Genomic DNA, 17,500 nt, shown 5'->3' on the forward strand with positions numbered 1-17,500 from the left:
ATAATTTAGTTTTTAAAATTTGTGAATAATTTCGATATATAGTTTAAAATTGTAAATATTTACTAATTATTGTTTTGATAGTTGAAGTAAAGTTTTTGTATAATATAATAACTGTAATGATAATAATATTTATTATAATAACTACAATAATATTTCTATTAATAACTATAATATTTATGCAATAATAAAAGACTTGATATAGTGCACATAATCCCAAAGCTCTAAGGCACTGCACATCAAGTTTGGATTCTAACTAAACAAAATGCAGCTAAAATACTAGGGCAAACAAACACATTAGAGGGTAAAAGATGATGAAATGGCTCATAAAAAGACTGGCTAAATAAGTAAGCCTTAAGATCATGCTTAGAAGAAGAGAGGTCCACTGTAGGTCTTAAATGATCAGGTAGACTGTTCCAAAGCGTTGTTGTTCCAAAGATCTGTCCAGCAAATCAGTTATATACATTGGCGCAAGTCCATTAAGTACCTTAAATGTCAATAATAGGATCTTAGTAACAGGGAGCTAGTGAAGCTCGAGCTTGAGTTATATAATCATACTTCTGTTCGCTCAAAATTAGATGGGGAGTACAGTTCAAAACAGCTTAAAGTTTTGCAGTTAGATATTTTTGAAGTCCGTACAATAAATAATGCATTCTCATTATCCAACCTACATGTGACAAATGCACAGACCAAAATCTTGGCACTCTCCATGCTGAAATACCTTCTTATACGAGGTACATTACAAAATGATGTGAAAAAAATTGCCTTACGTACACAAGACACTTCACACTCAAAAGCCATTTGAGAATCAAAAATCACACCAATATTTGTATCCAACACAGAGGCTCTGGTCTGATTACCACAGATAGTCAGTGGCAGTAACTGTGTCCTGGGACAAAATTGTGATGCGATCAATAGTAATTCATACGTAATCAAAATCACCAAATATTGGTACTTGGACTTTAAATGAAAAAACAACAATTCACCCTTCTCAAATATCTCACAAAGACATCTAGCACTCTGATTAAGATTGTGTGGATTTTTTGAGGACATACTTGCTGCAGCTTAATAAAGTACTGTCATAGGTAAAGGAAAGATGCATCAGGCCTTACACCCAAGTTAAGTTATACAAGATGAAAATAGGTACTGGTAATCAAATTGCTCATACCAACTTCTGATGTTTGAATTGAATTTTGAGGGTTTTGTGATAATATCGTTCAGGAATACCTAACTGAAAAATATAATTTCATTGTTAAAATTATCCTTGAAATCATGTATACCTTTCTTATGCCATTTAGCTTGGCTTGAAGCAAAATTTGTTTGCTTTACATATTTAGTACAAAGAAAATACCCACTTGAATCTTGAATGTAAAGAGCAGAATTTAAAACTGGTTAGAGGTAGGCATGATGCAGATTCCAAAAGTATTTGTACATGCAGTCATGCTTTGCATACAATGTAGCCTGATTTTGAATAATAGTTCCACCATAATAGTATAATTATAAAGCATAATTATTTACTTTATATAATTATTCTATAGTATAAGTTTATAATTATTTTATTATTATTTTAGCAGTGGACTTGACACAAGCCAAAAAGTACTTCTTTATAAGGACCATGTTTGTTTTCTCTACTGATTACACTGAAGAGACTATTATTTTGTAGCTGATAACAACTCGAGAACAAGAAACATACGAACGTTAAACACGAACGCTGAACACAACAACTGAAGCAATTTAATATGTGAACACAGAAAACTTTACGCGAGGCTCTCCATATATGGGCATACCCAAATATGACAATGAACAGAAAGGCCCAAAATGCAACAGAGACCATGCCCAAATATGGCAATGAACAGAAAGGCCCAAAATGCAACAGAGACCATTCAATACTTCTGTGAATTGCTGGAATTTATCTGATGTTTGACGTGGTTTTGTCATTTATTTCAGGAAAACTTTGCTTCTGGTTCTCGTTGGAGGGTTCTTTTTGAATTTGAAGTGATTTTCAACTACTTAAATAGACAATAATTTTTCTTCAGCAGTACAGTCAATAAGGGGTAAGTGACTTGCTACTTGTAACCTTACTTGTAGGGACAAACAGCGTTTACTGTGAAGTGCAGCCAAACTATGCAATTCCGGAATTACTTTTATAAACAGTAAATCTCATTCAGTTTTGTTTCTTCAGTCTTGTGTAGCGTATATTAGTCAATGCTGTGTGATGTTTTCATAGCTTGCAGAGTGTGTAGAGGCAAAAGCAGCTATTGTGCTTTGCCTCCTTGCCTTCTGAAATAAGCTACTCAGGAAATAATGACCCAAGGGTATTCTTCTGCTCGAATTGTGCAGAGCTAGCCCCCTAGGGAAGCAGGGTTAGTGCAGTGGTTAGAACACTTGCCTCCCATTGTGTCCCAGGTTAGAGTTAGTATGTGGGTTCGAGGGGATTTTTTCCCCCAGGTCTTCCAGATTTCTCCTCAGATTGTAAAAGACCACTCTTTCGGAATTCCAGTTATACATAGAAGTGTAGAAGTGCAGAAGTGCCATCCTCAGAGAGAGCTGTAAAACTTGCATATCTTTCATATTTAAGGAGGCTCCCTGGAGTTTTAGGGCTGTGCACAAGCTGTGCACTAGTATGGTAGTGAAAGTTTTCCGTCGAAGACAGTTCCGTTCAGTTTGAAAAAGGTACGTTTAGGTTTTCAACAGTTCAATAAGGCCCAAATGAGTCACCGACACGCCACCGACGCACCACCAACGCACCACCGACGCACCACCGACGCATCTTGTATGTTATAAGTTTAAACAGCGGCCAACGCGTCGGCCGACAGTCGGCCGACAGTCGACCGACAGTCGGCCGACAGTCGGCCGACGCGTTGGCCGACGCGTTGGCCGACGCGTTGGTGGGATCGGATTCTTAAATTTTACCGTATGGTGCGTAAAGCCTGAATCGCATGTGTTTTTCTGATTTTTGTGATGTCTGCATGACCAAATCTGGAAAATTTATAAATCTTTGCAACAGTGTTGTAAAATGTTGTTAATGGAGTGTGAATCGTTAGAGCTATCCTCTACATATCACGTTATTTCGTAAACATTATGCAGCGCAAACGAGACATGAATGGACTCCTATATTCTAACAACTCGAACTGAGTTTCTTTATCCTTGTCTTTAATACTGTCTGCTTACAATTAATATATCCTTCATCTGGATTGGCTTGAGCTATTTCTACCGCCTACACTCTTTCCATCATAGCAAGATGCTGGCTGGAGCTCATAGGGCTATGGAGAGTTTGGCTTGTATATCGTTATTTGGCTTTTACCGGCCTACAACTTGTCTGATCTGGCGCAGTTCACCTCGTGCGTTGTCTGTCACACCGATCGTGGAGCAGTGTTCCCCCCTTTTTATGCCAACATTGTCTCTAGCATTTGTTTATTGTAGTTTGTCTCAAATGTAAATACCCGCGGGATCTGTGACATTAACTGCTAATTTTCTCGCGTTCCCTTCAGTAATTTTTTTTTCAAAAATTTGCTTAGTTCTAACCACATACAGTTCCTATATCAAATACCCTGTATTAGTTAAAATCTGTCAGAGCTAATCGATAATATTTGGAAAAAGGACAAATTACAGAATATTGGCAAAACCATCTGAACGAGCTTGACTTTTTACCACTTCAAAAGTTCAGGCAATATCATTTCCATAATGTGGCAAAGAATAAAAAATTTCACCAAAGGAAAGTATCATCAAGTCTCATCGCACCAGTAGGTGCGTAAGGCCTCCACACTGTCTGCCCAAGACTCCCTGTCTTGTGCAACCACTTTGGCTACTTTCCAGCTCTTCCACCCAGCTTTGTTTCACTCTTTTGCGACTTCCCTCCTCCAAGTAGTTTTTGGTCTTCCTCTCACTCTCCGGCCTTCAGGAGTCCATCCTAATGCAGTAAAGCAGTTGTTCTCACCCTCTCTCCTTAGTATGTGACCTAACCAGTTCCACCTTCTTTGTCACACCTCACAACTTATGTCATTGATCTCAGCCAACTGAACCACCTGCTCATTTTTTTTTTGTCATTTTCTGCTGCCATTTAACCCACGTTACATGTCTCAGGGACTGGCACTGGAAGCTATTTAGTTTCCGTTCATTGTTCTTGCAGATTTTCCAAGTTTCACAGCCATATAGTCGTACAGGTTGAACTAAAGTCTTGAATAGGCGTATCTTGGTTCTCCTTTCGATTCCTCTAGCTGCCCAGACCCTCCCTAGTCTCTGGAATGTGCCACCTGCCTTCTGTAGACGGTGCAAAATGTCTTTGCTACCACCACCCACCTTGTCCACAATAGCTCCCAGGTATGTAAACTCCTCAATGTCATCCACTTCTTTGCCATCCACCATGATCTTCAGCTCTCAAGAATTTCATACACACCTCGTCTACTCCAGCCGCTTTCCCCGGCTTTGTCCCCTTCTATGCAGCCTTAACCTCTTGTAATCGCCATCTTCCTAGATCTATTTCCCCAATCTCCTCTGATTCTTCTATCTCGTCCTTCTCCAAAGGACTCGTTGGGTCATCTCTGTTTAATACTTCACTCAAGTGCTCCACCCATCTCTGCAGTTTTTTCTCTTGTTTCAGTCCTAAGCACCCCTTGCTTGTCAAAAGGAAAGTATAAATATTATCAAGGTATGTAGGCAAAAAATAGGAATATAGCTGGCATTCATAAGATGTGATGTTGCCATGGTAACGGTTATAATCCAAAAAGTGACACCCAAAAAATAAGCCTTATTATATCGGTACCCATATTGGTAATTTTCTACAGGAAAAACTATGAGAGAAATTAATTAGGTTTCCTTTTGTAACTCGTGCCCTGTAGTGAGGATATTCGTAAATACTCTAGGGAGCTTTCTTAAGTTGGTTTCATATACCTGTAGTTTCCTGATCGTGCGCAAACTGGTTACTAGAAAGTGGCTGATGGTGCGAGCTTTAAAGTTCGCGCTACCGACGAGCGTCTCTCCCACGAGGAAAGTAAACAAACATGGCTTCCCAACTTTGCAAACTCTTTTTTCGTCAAAATTGTGTGGACGTATCATCTTTTCGAAATGTTTACCTATCCGTAAGAAGGCTGCAAATTCGTTGGAGTCCAGCAGAAGGTTTAAAAAAAAATCATTTCCCACTGTTTTGAACGACTTATCTGATTCTAACAACCCATCTTTCGAGGGACACAGCCGTCCTTGGAGTCTTGATTGCTACGGAAAACAAGCAAAAATCGCCGAAGGGGGATTCCCATATTTGTAGACCAAGCGAAGAAGATACTCACTTTGTCCCTTTTTGCGAAAAGCTCGAGGTTGAGCACTTGTTCCAAATTCATTCGATTTCTTCGCTCATGTAAACATTAGATCTCAAGCAGAGGTACGCGCGCGCATGTATGTGGTTCGGAATTTCACACATGCTCAAATGGCGATCTTGGCGAATTGCTATTCAGTGACGTATGTTGTGCGATCGAAAAATGCGAAACTTTCGCGTGAAATATCTCCAGTTTTGTTCGGTGAAATTTCTTTAAATTTTGCACAGCGGTAATTACTGTTTACACGGTAGGTACATTATATATGATGATACCCTATAATGTACCGTTCCTTAAGTCCTTTGCCGTCCTTTAGCGTCCCTACACATCCCCAGCAGTCCTTTAGCGTCCTTACACATCCCTAGCCGTCCTTTGGCGTCCTTACACATCCCCAGCAGTCCTTTAGCGTCCTTACACATCCCTAGCCGTCCTTTAGCGTCCTTACACATCCCTAGCCGTCCTTTGGCGTCCTTACACATCCCTAGCAGTCCTTTAGCGTCCCTACACATCCCCAGCAGTCCTTTAGCGTCCTTACACATCCCTAGCCGTCCTTTGGCGTCCTTACAAATCCCTAGCAGTCCTTTAACGTCCTTACACATCCCTAGCCGTCCTTTAGCGACCTTACACATCCCTAGCAGTCCTTTAGCGTCCTTACACATTCCTAGCAGTCCTTTATCGTCCTCACACATCCCTAGCAGTCCTTTATCGTCCTTACACATCCCTAGCCGTCCTTTAGCGTCCTTACACATCCCTAGCCGTCCTTTAGCGTCCTTACAAATCCCTAGCAGTCCTTTAGCGTCCTTACACATCCCTAGATGTCCTTTAGCGTCCTTACACATCTCTAGCACTCCTTTAGCGTCCTTACGCATCCCTAGCAGTCCTTTAGCGTCCTTACACATCCCTAGCAGTCCTTTAGCGTCCTTACACATTCCTAGCAGTCCTTTATCGTCCTTACACATTCCTAGCAGTCCTTTATCGTCCTTACACATCCCTAGCCGTCCTTTAGCGTCCTTACAAATCCCTAGCAGTCCTTTAGCGTCCTTACACATCCCTAGATGTCCTTTAGCGTCCTTACACATCTCTAGCACTCCTTTAGCGTCCTTACGCATCCCTAGCAGTCCTTTAGCGTCCTTACACATCCCTAGCCGTCCTTTAGCGTCCTTACACATCCCTAGCCGTCCTTAAGCATCCTTTAGCGACCTTACACATCCCTACCCATCCTTTAGCGTCCTTACACATCCCTAGCCGTCCTTTAGCGTCGTTACACATCCCTAGCAGTCCTTTAGCGTCCTTACACATCCCTAGCCGTCCTTTAGCGACCTTACACATCCCTAGCAGTCCTTTATCGTCCTTACACATCCCTAGCCGTCCTTTAGCGTCCTTACAAATCCCTAGCCGTCCTTTAGCGTCCTTACAAATCCCTAGCAGTCCTTTAGCGTCCTTACACATCCCTAGATGTCCTTTAGCGTCCTTACACATCTCTAGCACTCCTTTAGCGTCCTTACGCATCCCTAGCAGTCCTTTAGCGTCCTTACACATCCCTAGCCGTCCTTTAGCGTCCTTACACATCCCTAGCCGTCCTTAAGCATCCTTTAGCGACCTTACACATCCCTACCCATCCTTTAGCGTCCTTACACATCCCTAGCCGTCCTTTAGCGTCGTTACACATCCCTAGCAGTCCTTTAGCGTCCTTACACATCCCTAGCCGTCCTTTAGCGACCTTACACATCCCTAGCAGTCCTTTATCGTCCTTACACATCCCTAGCCGTCCTTTAGCGTCCTTACACATCCCTAGCCGTCCTTTAGCGTCCTTACACATCCCTAGCAGTCCTTTAGCGTCCTTACACCTCCCTAGCCGTCCTTTAGTGTCCATATATACGCATCCTTAGCAGTCCTTTAGCGTCCTTACACATCCCTAGCCGTCCTTTAGCGACCTTACACATCCCTAGCAGTCCTTTAGCGTCCTTACACATTCCTAGCAGTCCTTTATCGTCCTTACACATCCCTAGCCGTCCTTTAGCGTCCTTACACATCCCTAGCAGTCTTTTAGCGTCCATACACATCCATAGGAGTCTCTTAGCGTCCTTACGCATCCCTAGCAGTCGTTTAGCGTCCTTTTACATCCCTAGCCATCCTTTAGCGTCCATACTCATCCCTAGCAGTCCTTTAGCGTCCTTGGACATCCCTAACCGTCTTTTAGCATCCTTACACATCCTTAAACGTCTTTTAGCGTCGTTAGACATCCATAACGCTAGCTAAAGAATTTCCTATTATCGTGCAGCAGAGGTGTGGTTTTACGCTTCGTCTTTATGAAAGGAAACTGTCGATCAAATTGAAAACTTGCGCAAGCACATAAGAAAGGGTTGTCTTTCTGATATACCGGTTGGCTGTGGGACTGAAATAAACGAAAGACTAAAGAAGGAACATCAATCGATCTCTACTGTGCGGAGTATCAAAAACTGGACCTGAGCTGGCCGTGGCGGTGATGGCTTCTGCGTTGTACGCATGGAATTGTAAACGCAGACTGAAAAGATTGCTTAATGAAAGAACAATTCCGGTCGTGCCAATCAGATTAGAGACATTACAAACTCAAACACCTATAATTCAATCTCATATGACGGCTGTAGGTTCACTGTGGACACCACCGTGTCCAGATCTTGGAACTGCCACGGAAATAGAACTCCAGCCAAGTACACAAACAGTGTTTGCTAAAGCTAATTCCGTTGAAGAAGTAAAAAAAGAACCATTCCCAGTCTACATTTTGCAACGGGTGTTACACATACAAGATTTCATCAACACTTGGACGGCACAATGTAACAACAAAACAGTTGATCTGATTGACCTGCTCTGGAGCATAAATTTGTCGGCACTTGACCTGTTGACGGTTAGGGATGTGTAAGGACGCTAAAGGAGGGCTAGGGATGTGTGAAAACGCTAAAGGATGGCTAGGGATGTGTGAGGACGCTAAACGACGGCTAGGGATCTATAAGGACGCTAAAGGACTGCTAGGGATGTATAAGGACGCTAAAGGATGGCTAGGGATAAGTAAGGACGCTAAAGGACGGCTAGGGATGTGTAAGGACGCTAAAGGATGGCTAGGGATGTGTAAGGACGCTAAAGGACGGCTAGGGATGTATAAGGACGCTAAAGGACGGCTAGGGACGGGTAAGGACGCTAAAGGATGGCTAGGGATGTGTAAGGACGCTAAAGGATGGCTAGGGATGTATAAGGACGCTAAAGGACGGCTAGGGACGGGTAAGGACGCTAAAGGATGGCTAGGGATGTGTAAGGACGCTAAAGGATGGCTAGGGATGTATAAGGACGCTAAAGGATGGCTAGGGATGTATAAGGACGCTAAAGGACGGCTAGGGATAAGTAAGGACGCTAAAGGATGGCTAGGGATGTGTAAGGACGCTAAAGGACGGCTAGGGATAAGTAAGGACGCTAAAGGATGGCTAGGGATGTGTAAGGACGCTAAAGGATGGCTAGGGATGTATAAGGACGCTAAAGGATGGCTAGGGATGTGTAACGTCGCTACAGGACTGCTAGGGATGTGTAAGGACGCTCAAGGACGGCTAAGGATGTGTAAGGACGCTAAAGGATGGCTAGGGATGTGTAAGGACGCTAAAGGATGGCTAGGGATGCTAAAGGACGCTAAAGGACGGCTAGGGATGTGTAAGGACGCTAAAGGACGGCTAGGGATGTGTAAGAACGCTTAAGGACGGCTAGAGATGTGTAAGGACGCTAAAGGACTGCTAGGGATGTGTAAGGACGCTAAAGGACTGCTACGGATGTGTAAGGACGCTAAAGGACGTCAGAGGACGCTTAAGGATATGAAAGGACGCTAAAGGACGGCTAGGAATGTGTAAGGACGCTAAAGGATGGCTAGGCATGCTAAAGGACGCTTAAGGACGGCTAGGGATGTGTAAGAACGCTAAAGGACGGCTAGGGATGTGTAAGGACGCTAAAGGACGGCTAGGGATGTGTAAGGACGCTAAAGGACTGCTAGGGATGTGTAAGGACGCTAAAGGACGGCTAGGGATGTGTAAGGACGCTAAAGGACGGCTAGGGATGTGTAAGGACGCTAAAGGACTGCTAGGGATAAGTAAGGACGCTAAAGGACGGCTAGGGATGTGTAAGGACGCTAAAGGTCGGCAAAAGGACTTGAGGAACGGTACATTATGGGGTATCAAATTCATCAAGAAATTTTGTAAGACAATCTTTTAAGTGGAGCTAAAAAACACAAAGTCGCTAAAACCGATGAAACTACCTTTATAACCCCTATTGGCCTTCAGAAGATTCTTCTTGACAAATGTCATGTAATGTCAAAGTTTAGAACATTTTCACCGAAGGAAATGGAAGAAAATCAAAGGAAAAGCAAAATAAACACTGTAAACAACTTATCTTTAGAGGGTTCTAATGCTAGGCAAAACCCCGTTAATTTAACAGTGATGGTTGAAAAGAGTAGTTCTGTCTTTTACAAGTTTATTTCGGCCGCAGACTTGAGAGAGCAATGCTAAAAGTCCTTTGGATAGTGGAAACTAGCGCGCGCCGAATGAACAGTGAATAATCATGCGGGGCCGCCTTAACACAGATGCTTTGCTTTCACGTAAACGTTTAATTAAAAACACACTTCACTTCTTGGGGTTTGATTAGCTGGTTCATGGTTTCCATTGTCCGTTTTAAAGACTTATCGTTTCAAATTACTAATGGCAGAAGGAAACTACTAGTAGTTGAAGCAATTCCAGAGACAGCTCCACATTTAGCACGCACACTTAGTTCCGTTTTTTGCACCCGCGTCCCCGCTGTGGTCCCCTTGTGCACTCTGTCTAACAGTTAAGGAAAAATAATCTCGGCCAGCTGATATTCTGAAATGTTTATGCTATTTTAATTTGCTTCAACTTCATTTCAGTGCATGATTATTCTCGTGGTTTGTATGACACATGCCTCTGCTTCCGGCGCCCTCCCCCCCCCCCCCCCACACCCTCCTCCTCTTGTGACTGCGCAACTGAATTACACAAAAAGCTGTTCTAATTATGACTTTTAATTTCTGACAGAGGTTTAATTGAAGTTTGAGCCTTGCTGGATATGGATGCACCACTGTCATTTGCTGATTTCTACTCCATGATTACCTTTGTCACCAATGATATAATATCAGCAGGTCTTCGAACTATCTTCAAACAGGAATGGGACAACCGTTACAAGGATACTCTCGGGGAATGGAAAGATCAACCCAAGAATGGACAGGACTTCTTAAGGCAGGAGTCCAAGTTGAGGCTCCATGTTTTGCCATGTGTTTCAAGAAATGCTCAATTTTTAGCTACCGTGATCCATGGAGATAGCAATCAGTGGGATGCACCTACGCTGTTATATAGTATTCTGCACTCTAAATGTATTGGGGACAACCTGAATCCAGAGGTCAAGAAAAGTATAGACAAGTTGAGGAGCATCCGTATAAAAGTTTTAGTGGGTCTATCAGCCGTGACAGGTCATAAAATGTCATACTCAGAACTTTATGCTTCCGTTTCTGGCGTCCTTGATGCTTTTACAGCACTTGGCCTGCCCACCCAGCAGATTCAAGAAATCACAAATCAAACTAAGTCTCTGATAAGCGAGTTGAAGGAAGGAGATGACCCAAATAAGGAAGACACAAAAAGCGGTTAGTATGTTTTGGTTACAGCTAGTGTAGTACACCGACAAGGTGTAAAGAGAACGTTGCACAACACCTTGTCAGTGATTGTTTACATTGCCACAGTGTGCAAGGTTAAAACACCACCTGTTTTTAATTTTATACTGGATTGTGTAAGCATGCACGTGTCAGCTAATAGCTTCCAAATGTCGTTTCTGACGTACTTGATGCCTTTTCAGCACTTGGCCTCTTCACCCAGGAGATTTCATTAAGCACAGATCTACATGCGTTTGTGATAAACGAGTTGGAGGAAGGACATCACCCACATAATGAAGAAATGAAAAGTTAGTATGTTTTGGTAACTGGCAGTGAAGTAAAATTTACACCATATTTATTCACTTTTTCAACAACACTGACAGATGGAAAAATACAGCCAACACCAACAAGGTGTAAAAAGAACGTTGCACAAAACGTTGCCAGTGTTTGTTTACATTGCCACAGTGTGAGAAGGTCTTTGCAAGGTTAAAATACCACCTGTTTATAATTTTACACTAGATTGTGTAAGCAAGTGTCAGCTAATAGCTCGCAAATGTCGTTTCAGTCGTACTTGATGCCATTACAGCACTTGGCCGCTCCACCCAGCAGATTCAAGACATCACAAGTCAAACTGAGTCTCCGATAAGTGAGTTGAAGGAAGGAGATGACCCAAATAAGGAAGACACAAAAAGTTAGTACGTTTTGGTAACAGCTAGTGCGTGTAGTAAAATTTATGCCAGCTGTGGAAACACAGCTGAGGAAACACTCGCCTGCGGCTCGTGTTCCCACAGCATTTCTCGTTCTCCCAAACTTTCACTCGTGTATCTATAACTCGATAGAAACACGGTACATGTTTTCTATTTCTTAAATAACAGTCGATTCACAAAAAGTGGTTGAAAGTTATAAAATTCAAAACTATTTACAAATAATAATAATAATGATGATGATGATGATGGTAAATTAGTGTTAATTCATAATAATTAACACATAGTACTTATGGAGCGGTTTTCAAATGACTTTTGAAAGTAAGAGATCTTTTTCGCTTGTGCATTTGTTTCCCAATACAGATCTTGTGATAATTAATACTCAGGAGGTTTGGTCCTTTGTTTTGTTCATTACAAAGAGTGCATTCAGACATATTCATGATTGCATGCATTTTTTTCGATGAACAAAACAACGGACCAAACCTCCTGAGTATTATCACATGATCTGTATTGGGAAAACAAAATGTACCAGCGAAAAAGGTCTATTGCGTGATTACGATTGCTAGACTTAACGATTGTCGTGCATGCTGCACTAAGATAATCACACAATATTTAACTCGAACAAATGATGCTTTCATAAATCGTTGAAGCGAAATACCATTGAATTTCGAATTGTTGACAATGATGCTCGAAGTAATGTACACGATCGTTTCTCGTTTAAATACTGTCTCACATCTCGATAAATCGATCGTAGCGAACAAGAAGCACAACTGACAAAAACTATACCAAAAAAACTATCTTTTTTCGGAAATCTAATAATATCATGACGTCACAAGCTTAATTTTTTGGCACAAAAACTACTTAAAAACTTGATACTAAATTTCACTTAGTCCATGTTCGTGGCAGTGATTGGCTTTAAAATCTTGCAACAGTTTATTAACCAATGAAAGGGGAAAAACAAAACCAGCAAGTTACACGGAATTGCTGCGAATTTTGATTGCTTCATTGCGCTGTTTGCAACTGATGTGATTGGTCGGAGTAATTACTTTGGTATTGGTGTTACAACACTCAATTTCAAACCGTTCTATGTCACGTACACCATACAAATATGTTCATATGCACATTACAATAATTGATGAAATTAAGTGAATTAATAAATTTAGAGATTAAGAATGTCTAAATGATAACATTGCTGCTAATAATCAGGTCATTTAAAGGCTAATTCAACAAAAAGGTAACTTTTGAGAGCTCTTTTAAAAGATGTCAGGCTGTCAGTGTTTCTGTTCTCTGCGGGAATGTTGTTTCACAGTTTCGGAGCTGTTGATTGAAAGGCTCGATCGCCATGCGTTGGCAGGTACCTTGCGCTTGCTGGCACCAACAACGTCGCATTCCCAGATTTAAGATTAGGGAGCTTAAGCAAGGACCACAGCGACAGCAAAGAGAACGTCAAAATATAAATTCACGTTGTTGTAATCACTTCGTGACTATTTCAACCGTTTTAATATGATAAGGGTGTGGCAGTTCCTCAAAAGTGACACTGGTCGGAACGGCGCTTAATTGAGGGGAAAAAATGAAAATTTATCCATCCTCAAGTGCTGATGTTCGTCATAAAACTTCAAATTTCACGTTGTTGTTTAGCAGACGACGGCAAAGAAATGGACAAAAGTGAAAAATGCACGTGCTATTGTTTTTGCCCACTAAATATGCAAATTTGTGACGTTCTCGTGGTCGTTCCTTAGAATCTCTGTACGGTGGCCAATTTACATTATCATATCCGTTGATAAACCAAATTTTTGTATACTACTTCCCCACCGACGCAGCACCACAGTTTCTTTAGAAATTACCCCTTCGTTCCTTAAGCTCCCTATTGTATCTAGGCCGCACTGCATCAGTAACAAGATTAACCAGATATTGCCTTTGTAATTTAGTTCAAGGACGCGTGGCTGTGGAGAATGAGTACGCACTTGGCATCGTGGCCCATGAACATCGAGCTGATACAGACTTCCTACAGACAGCTATGGAGAATACTGAAGATAATGAGCATAAGGAGTGCGCAAAGCCTGTCATCGGGCTTGCCGAAGGATCATTTGTTATTGATTCAATGTTCAGTTTCCACTGGAAACAGATTCAAGACACACTGGGGCAATTAGAACGGGTTAGGTATGAAGATGACATTGATAAAATGAAACCTCTCATGGAGCTTCTGAAGCACTGGAAAGATGCTGGAGACCGCATCATGGGCAAACGGGATGAGTTGGATAGTTTGGTGAAGAGTTGTGCAGAGGAAGGTGAGTTCTTAGGGGTGGAAACAGGCAGGAAAAAGACAAAGGAACAGTTTCTCTGAGATCTGAAATGGACAATTAGCAAATACCGCTAAAAGAGGTTTAATTATGAATGATATATTTAAGGTTAAGGAGACCCTGATTTTTTTTATTTCCAGGGAAATTGCTGAAGTGATCCTTACTCAAAACAGATTTGATCAGAAGCAGAACAAAAAATATATATTTAGGATCATTAGCCCGAGCATTTAAAATTGCAAGTCTAGTGTTTGCCCAAATTCTTCCACGATTATTCCACTTTGCTCAACTTGCACAAAGTAACCAAATTTTTAGGACAATTCTCTTTTTTTCTTTGTTATCTTCTTGCATTAAGGAAGCGATGGTGTTACCCATGGATATCGACCTGATACCGACTCCCCACCGAAAGGTGAAGAAGTAGAGATTGTTGAAGCAAGCATGAAATTTGAAGCTGAGCACGAGGAATGCGTGCGTGTGTTGCCCTACAAAGAAAACGATCAGGTGGTGATTCGTTTCTACGTTTTCAGTGGCGAGTCTGGTGCACTCGAGAGCTTAAAAGTAGCCGCCCAAGAATGCTTTGCAAAGATGAAGGTGGAACTAAGGTGGTTAGATCTATATAACAACGCAGTCAATGTACTGAATGTTAGACCTCTTGGGTACGTTTGTGGTGAATCCCACGAACTTGCACTGGAGGCGTATCAAGTCGATGCAATCAACGAGGTAATAAACGAAAATCTAAGTAAGTTTGACAAACATCGAAACGTCACATCTGTGCAGGCCTCTTTTAAAGTGACAAACTCACAGCAGACACGTGAACCGTGTATAAGAATTTATGTTCTAGGAAAAGGTTTCATTCCTATTGGCGAATCCAAGTTCGAACCTTTTCTTGGACCTTACCCGGTGGACGTGGTAGACGGGTTTTGGTATAAAACTCGAGACATCTGGACTCCGAATCAGGCACAAAAACAGAACGACGTGGTTTGTTTGGGAGCAAGCATAGGCGTGAAGGGTGAGGGAGGTTGTGGGACCTTAGGTGCTATTGTGGAGGATGGAGTTGGTGGCTTGTATGCACTGTCGTGTGATCACGTGATGAAACATGGGCCCATTGTTCAAAATGAGATTGTTCACCCTGGATTGGATGACCATTTAAACTATCTAAGGTACCACTTATGTGAATACGCCCATTGGATAGACGAAATTACTGGACCCGGCAATGAGGAGACTGAGATTTCTGGGGCTGAAAATCTCCAAAAACCTGAAATGCGGGAGAAGTTCAACAGGCTGAGGAAACTAAAGGAAGCAAATCTAAATTCCGAAAGATGTTTACAGTGGATACTGAAGAAAGCGGAGTACCATGAAGAGGCCTTCAAGGGGGGTTTGGAAGAACCAAGGGTTGTGGGTAGTTACACTAAAGGGTTGAGATGTAATTTCAAATGGACGAATGACAAAGAGTATTTCGTTGATGCTGCCATTGCCAAGTTGACTGACGACGAAGTGGAACGTTTAAAAGAATCCAAAATCGTTCAAGTTATTGGAAGAGGAGTTCGTCCCAATGGTGAATGTTGCCCAGTAAAAGATATCATGAATGCTGAACTCCTGTGCAAGAGTGGCAGAATAACAGGGTACACCGAAAACGGCCATGTTGTTTGTGCCTCCGTAGATGCGCCAGGGTTTTTGGCGCCTCCTATGTTCGAGGCACAATCAGATGCAACATTTAATATCAGACTACCACACACCGCTTGTCCAGAAAGTGACACACGGCAAACAAGTCAATCACAAATGGAACCAATTCACGGGATGACCTGCAAGAAAATGTTTAGTAATGTCGTTTGCGAGCGCGTATGGCGCAAGAGCTGCTTGTTCATTGACGCAAAAAGACACTTTGTTCATGAAGGGGATTCGGGAGCGGTGATCTTCGAAAAACGCCGTGAGAGTCGTGGCCTTCGTGGCTTTGGCATACTTTTTGCTATGCATGAAAATTCTTATAAAATATATGCCATAGCATCACCCTTAGAAGTCGTTCTTGATGCCCTTTCATCAGAAATCTCAGAAGGTAACCTTCATACCTTGCGATTGGTATCAGAATTGAACAGTTGAGTGACCTGAAAAAAACAATTGCAAGGAAGAAAATGTGTCTCCCTGAAACTAGATCATAACTCCTTGTAATTTTCAGTTGGAACTGTTAATGTAGGTGTGTTTAAGTTAGATTGATTCTTAGAGGTTTCACTCCTTGTAGTCAGGCTACCAGTCCCTCTCTGGATGGTTAGGACGGAGAGCCATAGCAACGAGGAGAGCAACGGGAACGGGGACGCCACAACACCAACCGCTTTAATGAGAAAAAATCAACCGTTCCGCACTCGCGGTTTACATTTTGGTACATTTCTTTGCCGTCCTCTGCGAAACATCGACGACTTCAAAGAACGAGAACGTTACAAAACAATAGTATTTATGAGGGAAAACAATTGCTCCGCAAGCTCTGCACGTGCGTTATATACAGTTTTGGAACATCTCTTTGCCTTTCTCGGCTAAACAACTATGTGATATTGCTAAATTTGTGGTTATTTGGTTATGTGGTGGACGTGAGCACCCGACGATAAATTTCAGTTTTCTCTCGAAACTTCCACGCCGTTCATACCAGTTTAATTTCTGGATGATTGATATATATTTGTTATACCGAATGACTTGGAATAATCGCGAAGTGATTAGAGTAATGCCAAGGTACAATTTCAGATGAGAATATAACATTTTCGTAGCCGTCGTCGTCTTCCATGCTTAAGCTCCCTAATAACGTCAAGTGACCAAAATTGGCGCCTTGCGAAGAACACGCTAAAAACATTTTTTGTCCTCAAACTTGAATGCCGTTCATGCCAGATTCAATCTTGGATAATAGACACATTTTACACATTGTAAGAGTTGAAGTAATCGTGAGGTGATCACAATAATGCGAATTTCTATTCTGAACCGGCCTCGTTGTTAAAGCTCTCCATAAAATGAGGCACAGGAAAGCGGCCCGAAGTCTGATTCTAAGGAGCAGATGAGCTTGAAGACTCTCTTCTCAAACTCAGAAAAGGCCGAGACACACTAGGCGACAAGTCGCTGCGACACGACGCCTGTTCGGTTCACGCGCGGTGATCTCGTATGAGGGGGAATGTGAACAAGTTTTCTGATTCAATATGGGGGACCATATGACGCTCTCTCATTGCTTCATTTATATTTGGTCGCAGCGACTTGTTGCCGGAAGTGTGCGGACGGTACGGCAACGCTGCTTTCGCTAATTTTGTCGCTGCGATCAGTCGCACAAATTCAAACTGGTTTGAATTCGTGCAACTGATCGCAGCGACAATGATTTTCACACAATTAACCGTGTCACATGAGGCGAATTGTTGCGGCGACTTGTCCCCGCGACCTGTCACAGCGACCTATCGTCTAGTGTGTCCCGGCCTTAATAGTTCAAAAGCCCAGAAGAAAAGGAATCACTACCGTGAAGGAAGTCTGAATATGTGATCATATGAGAACAAAATGTCGGCAAGA

The 17,500-nt window shown here is 42.2% G+C and overlaps 1 protein-coding gene across 3 annotated transcripts in view; it reads left to right on the plus strand.

The window, feature by feature from the left end:
* LOC138004354 (uncharacterized) overlaps positions 1 to 17,500 on the plus strand; it is a 23,831-nt gene that overhangs the window by 2,858 nt on the left and 3,473 nt on the right. Inside the window, exons 2-7 of one of the 3 annotated variants that reach the window (XM_068850845.1) lie at positions 1,945 to 2,051; positions 10,361 to 10,962; positions 11,172 to 11,276; positions 11,534 to 11,659; positions 13,601 to 13,960; positions 14,325 to 17,500. The exon at positions 14,325 to 17,500 is cut by the window's right edge and continues 3,473 nt beyond it. In XM_068850845.1, coding sequence (XP_068706946.1) covers positions 10,392 to 10,962; positions 11,172 to 11,276; positions 11,534 to 11,659; positions 13,601 to 13,960; positions 14,325 to 16,066 — 2,904 coding nt within the window. In that variant the 5' untranslated portion in view covers positions 1,945 to 2,051; positions 10,361 to 10,391 and the 3' untranslated portion in view covers positions 16,067 to 17,500. Of the gene's footprint in view, positions 1 to 1,944; positions 2,052 to 4,620; positions 4,646 to 10,360; positions 10,963 to 11,171; positions 11,277 to 11,533; positions 11,660 to 13,600; positions 13,961 to 14,324 lie in introns of those variants that run through there. The other 2 variants (XM_068850847.1, XM_068850846.1) reach the window with 2 other exon arrangements.

The sequence above is a fragment of the Montipora foliosa genome, chromosome 5 (assembly GCF_036669935.1).
Source record: "Montipora foliosa isolate CH-2021 chromosome 5, ASM3666993v2, whole genome shotgun sequence".
NCBI classification, from domain to species: Eukaryota; Metazoa; Cnidaria; class Anthozoa; order Scleractinia; family Acroporidae; genus Montipora; species Montipora foliosa.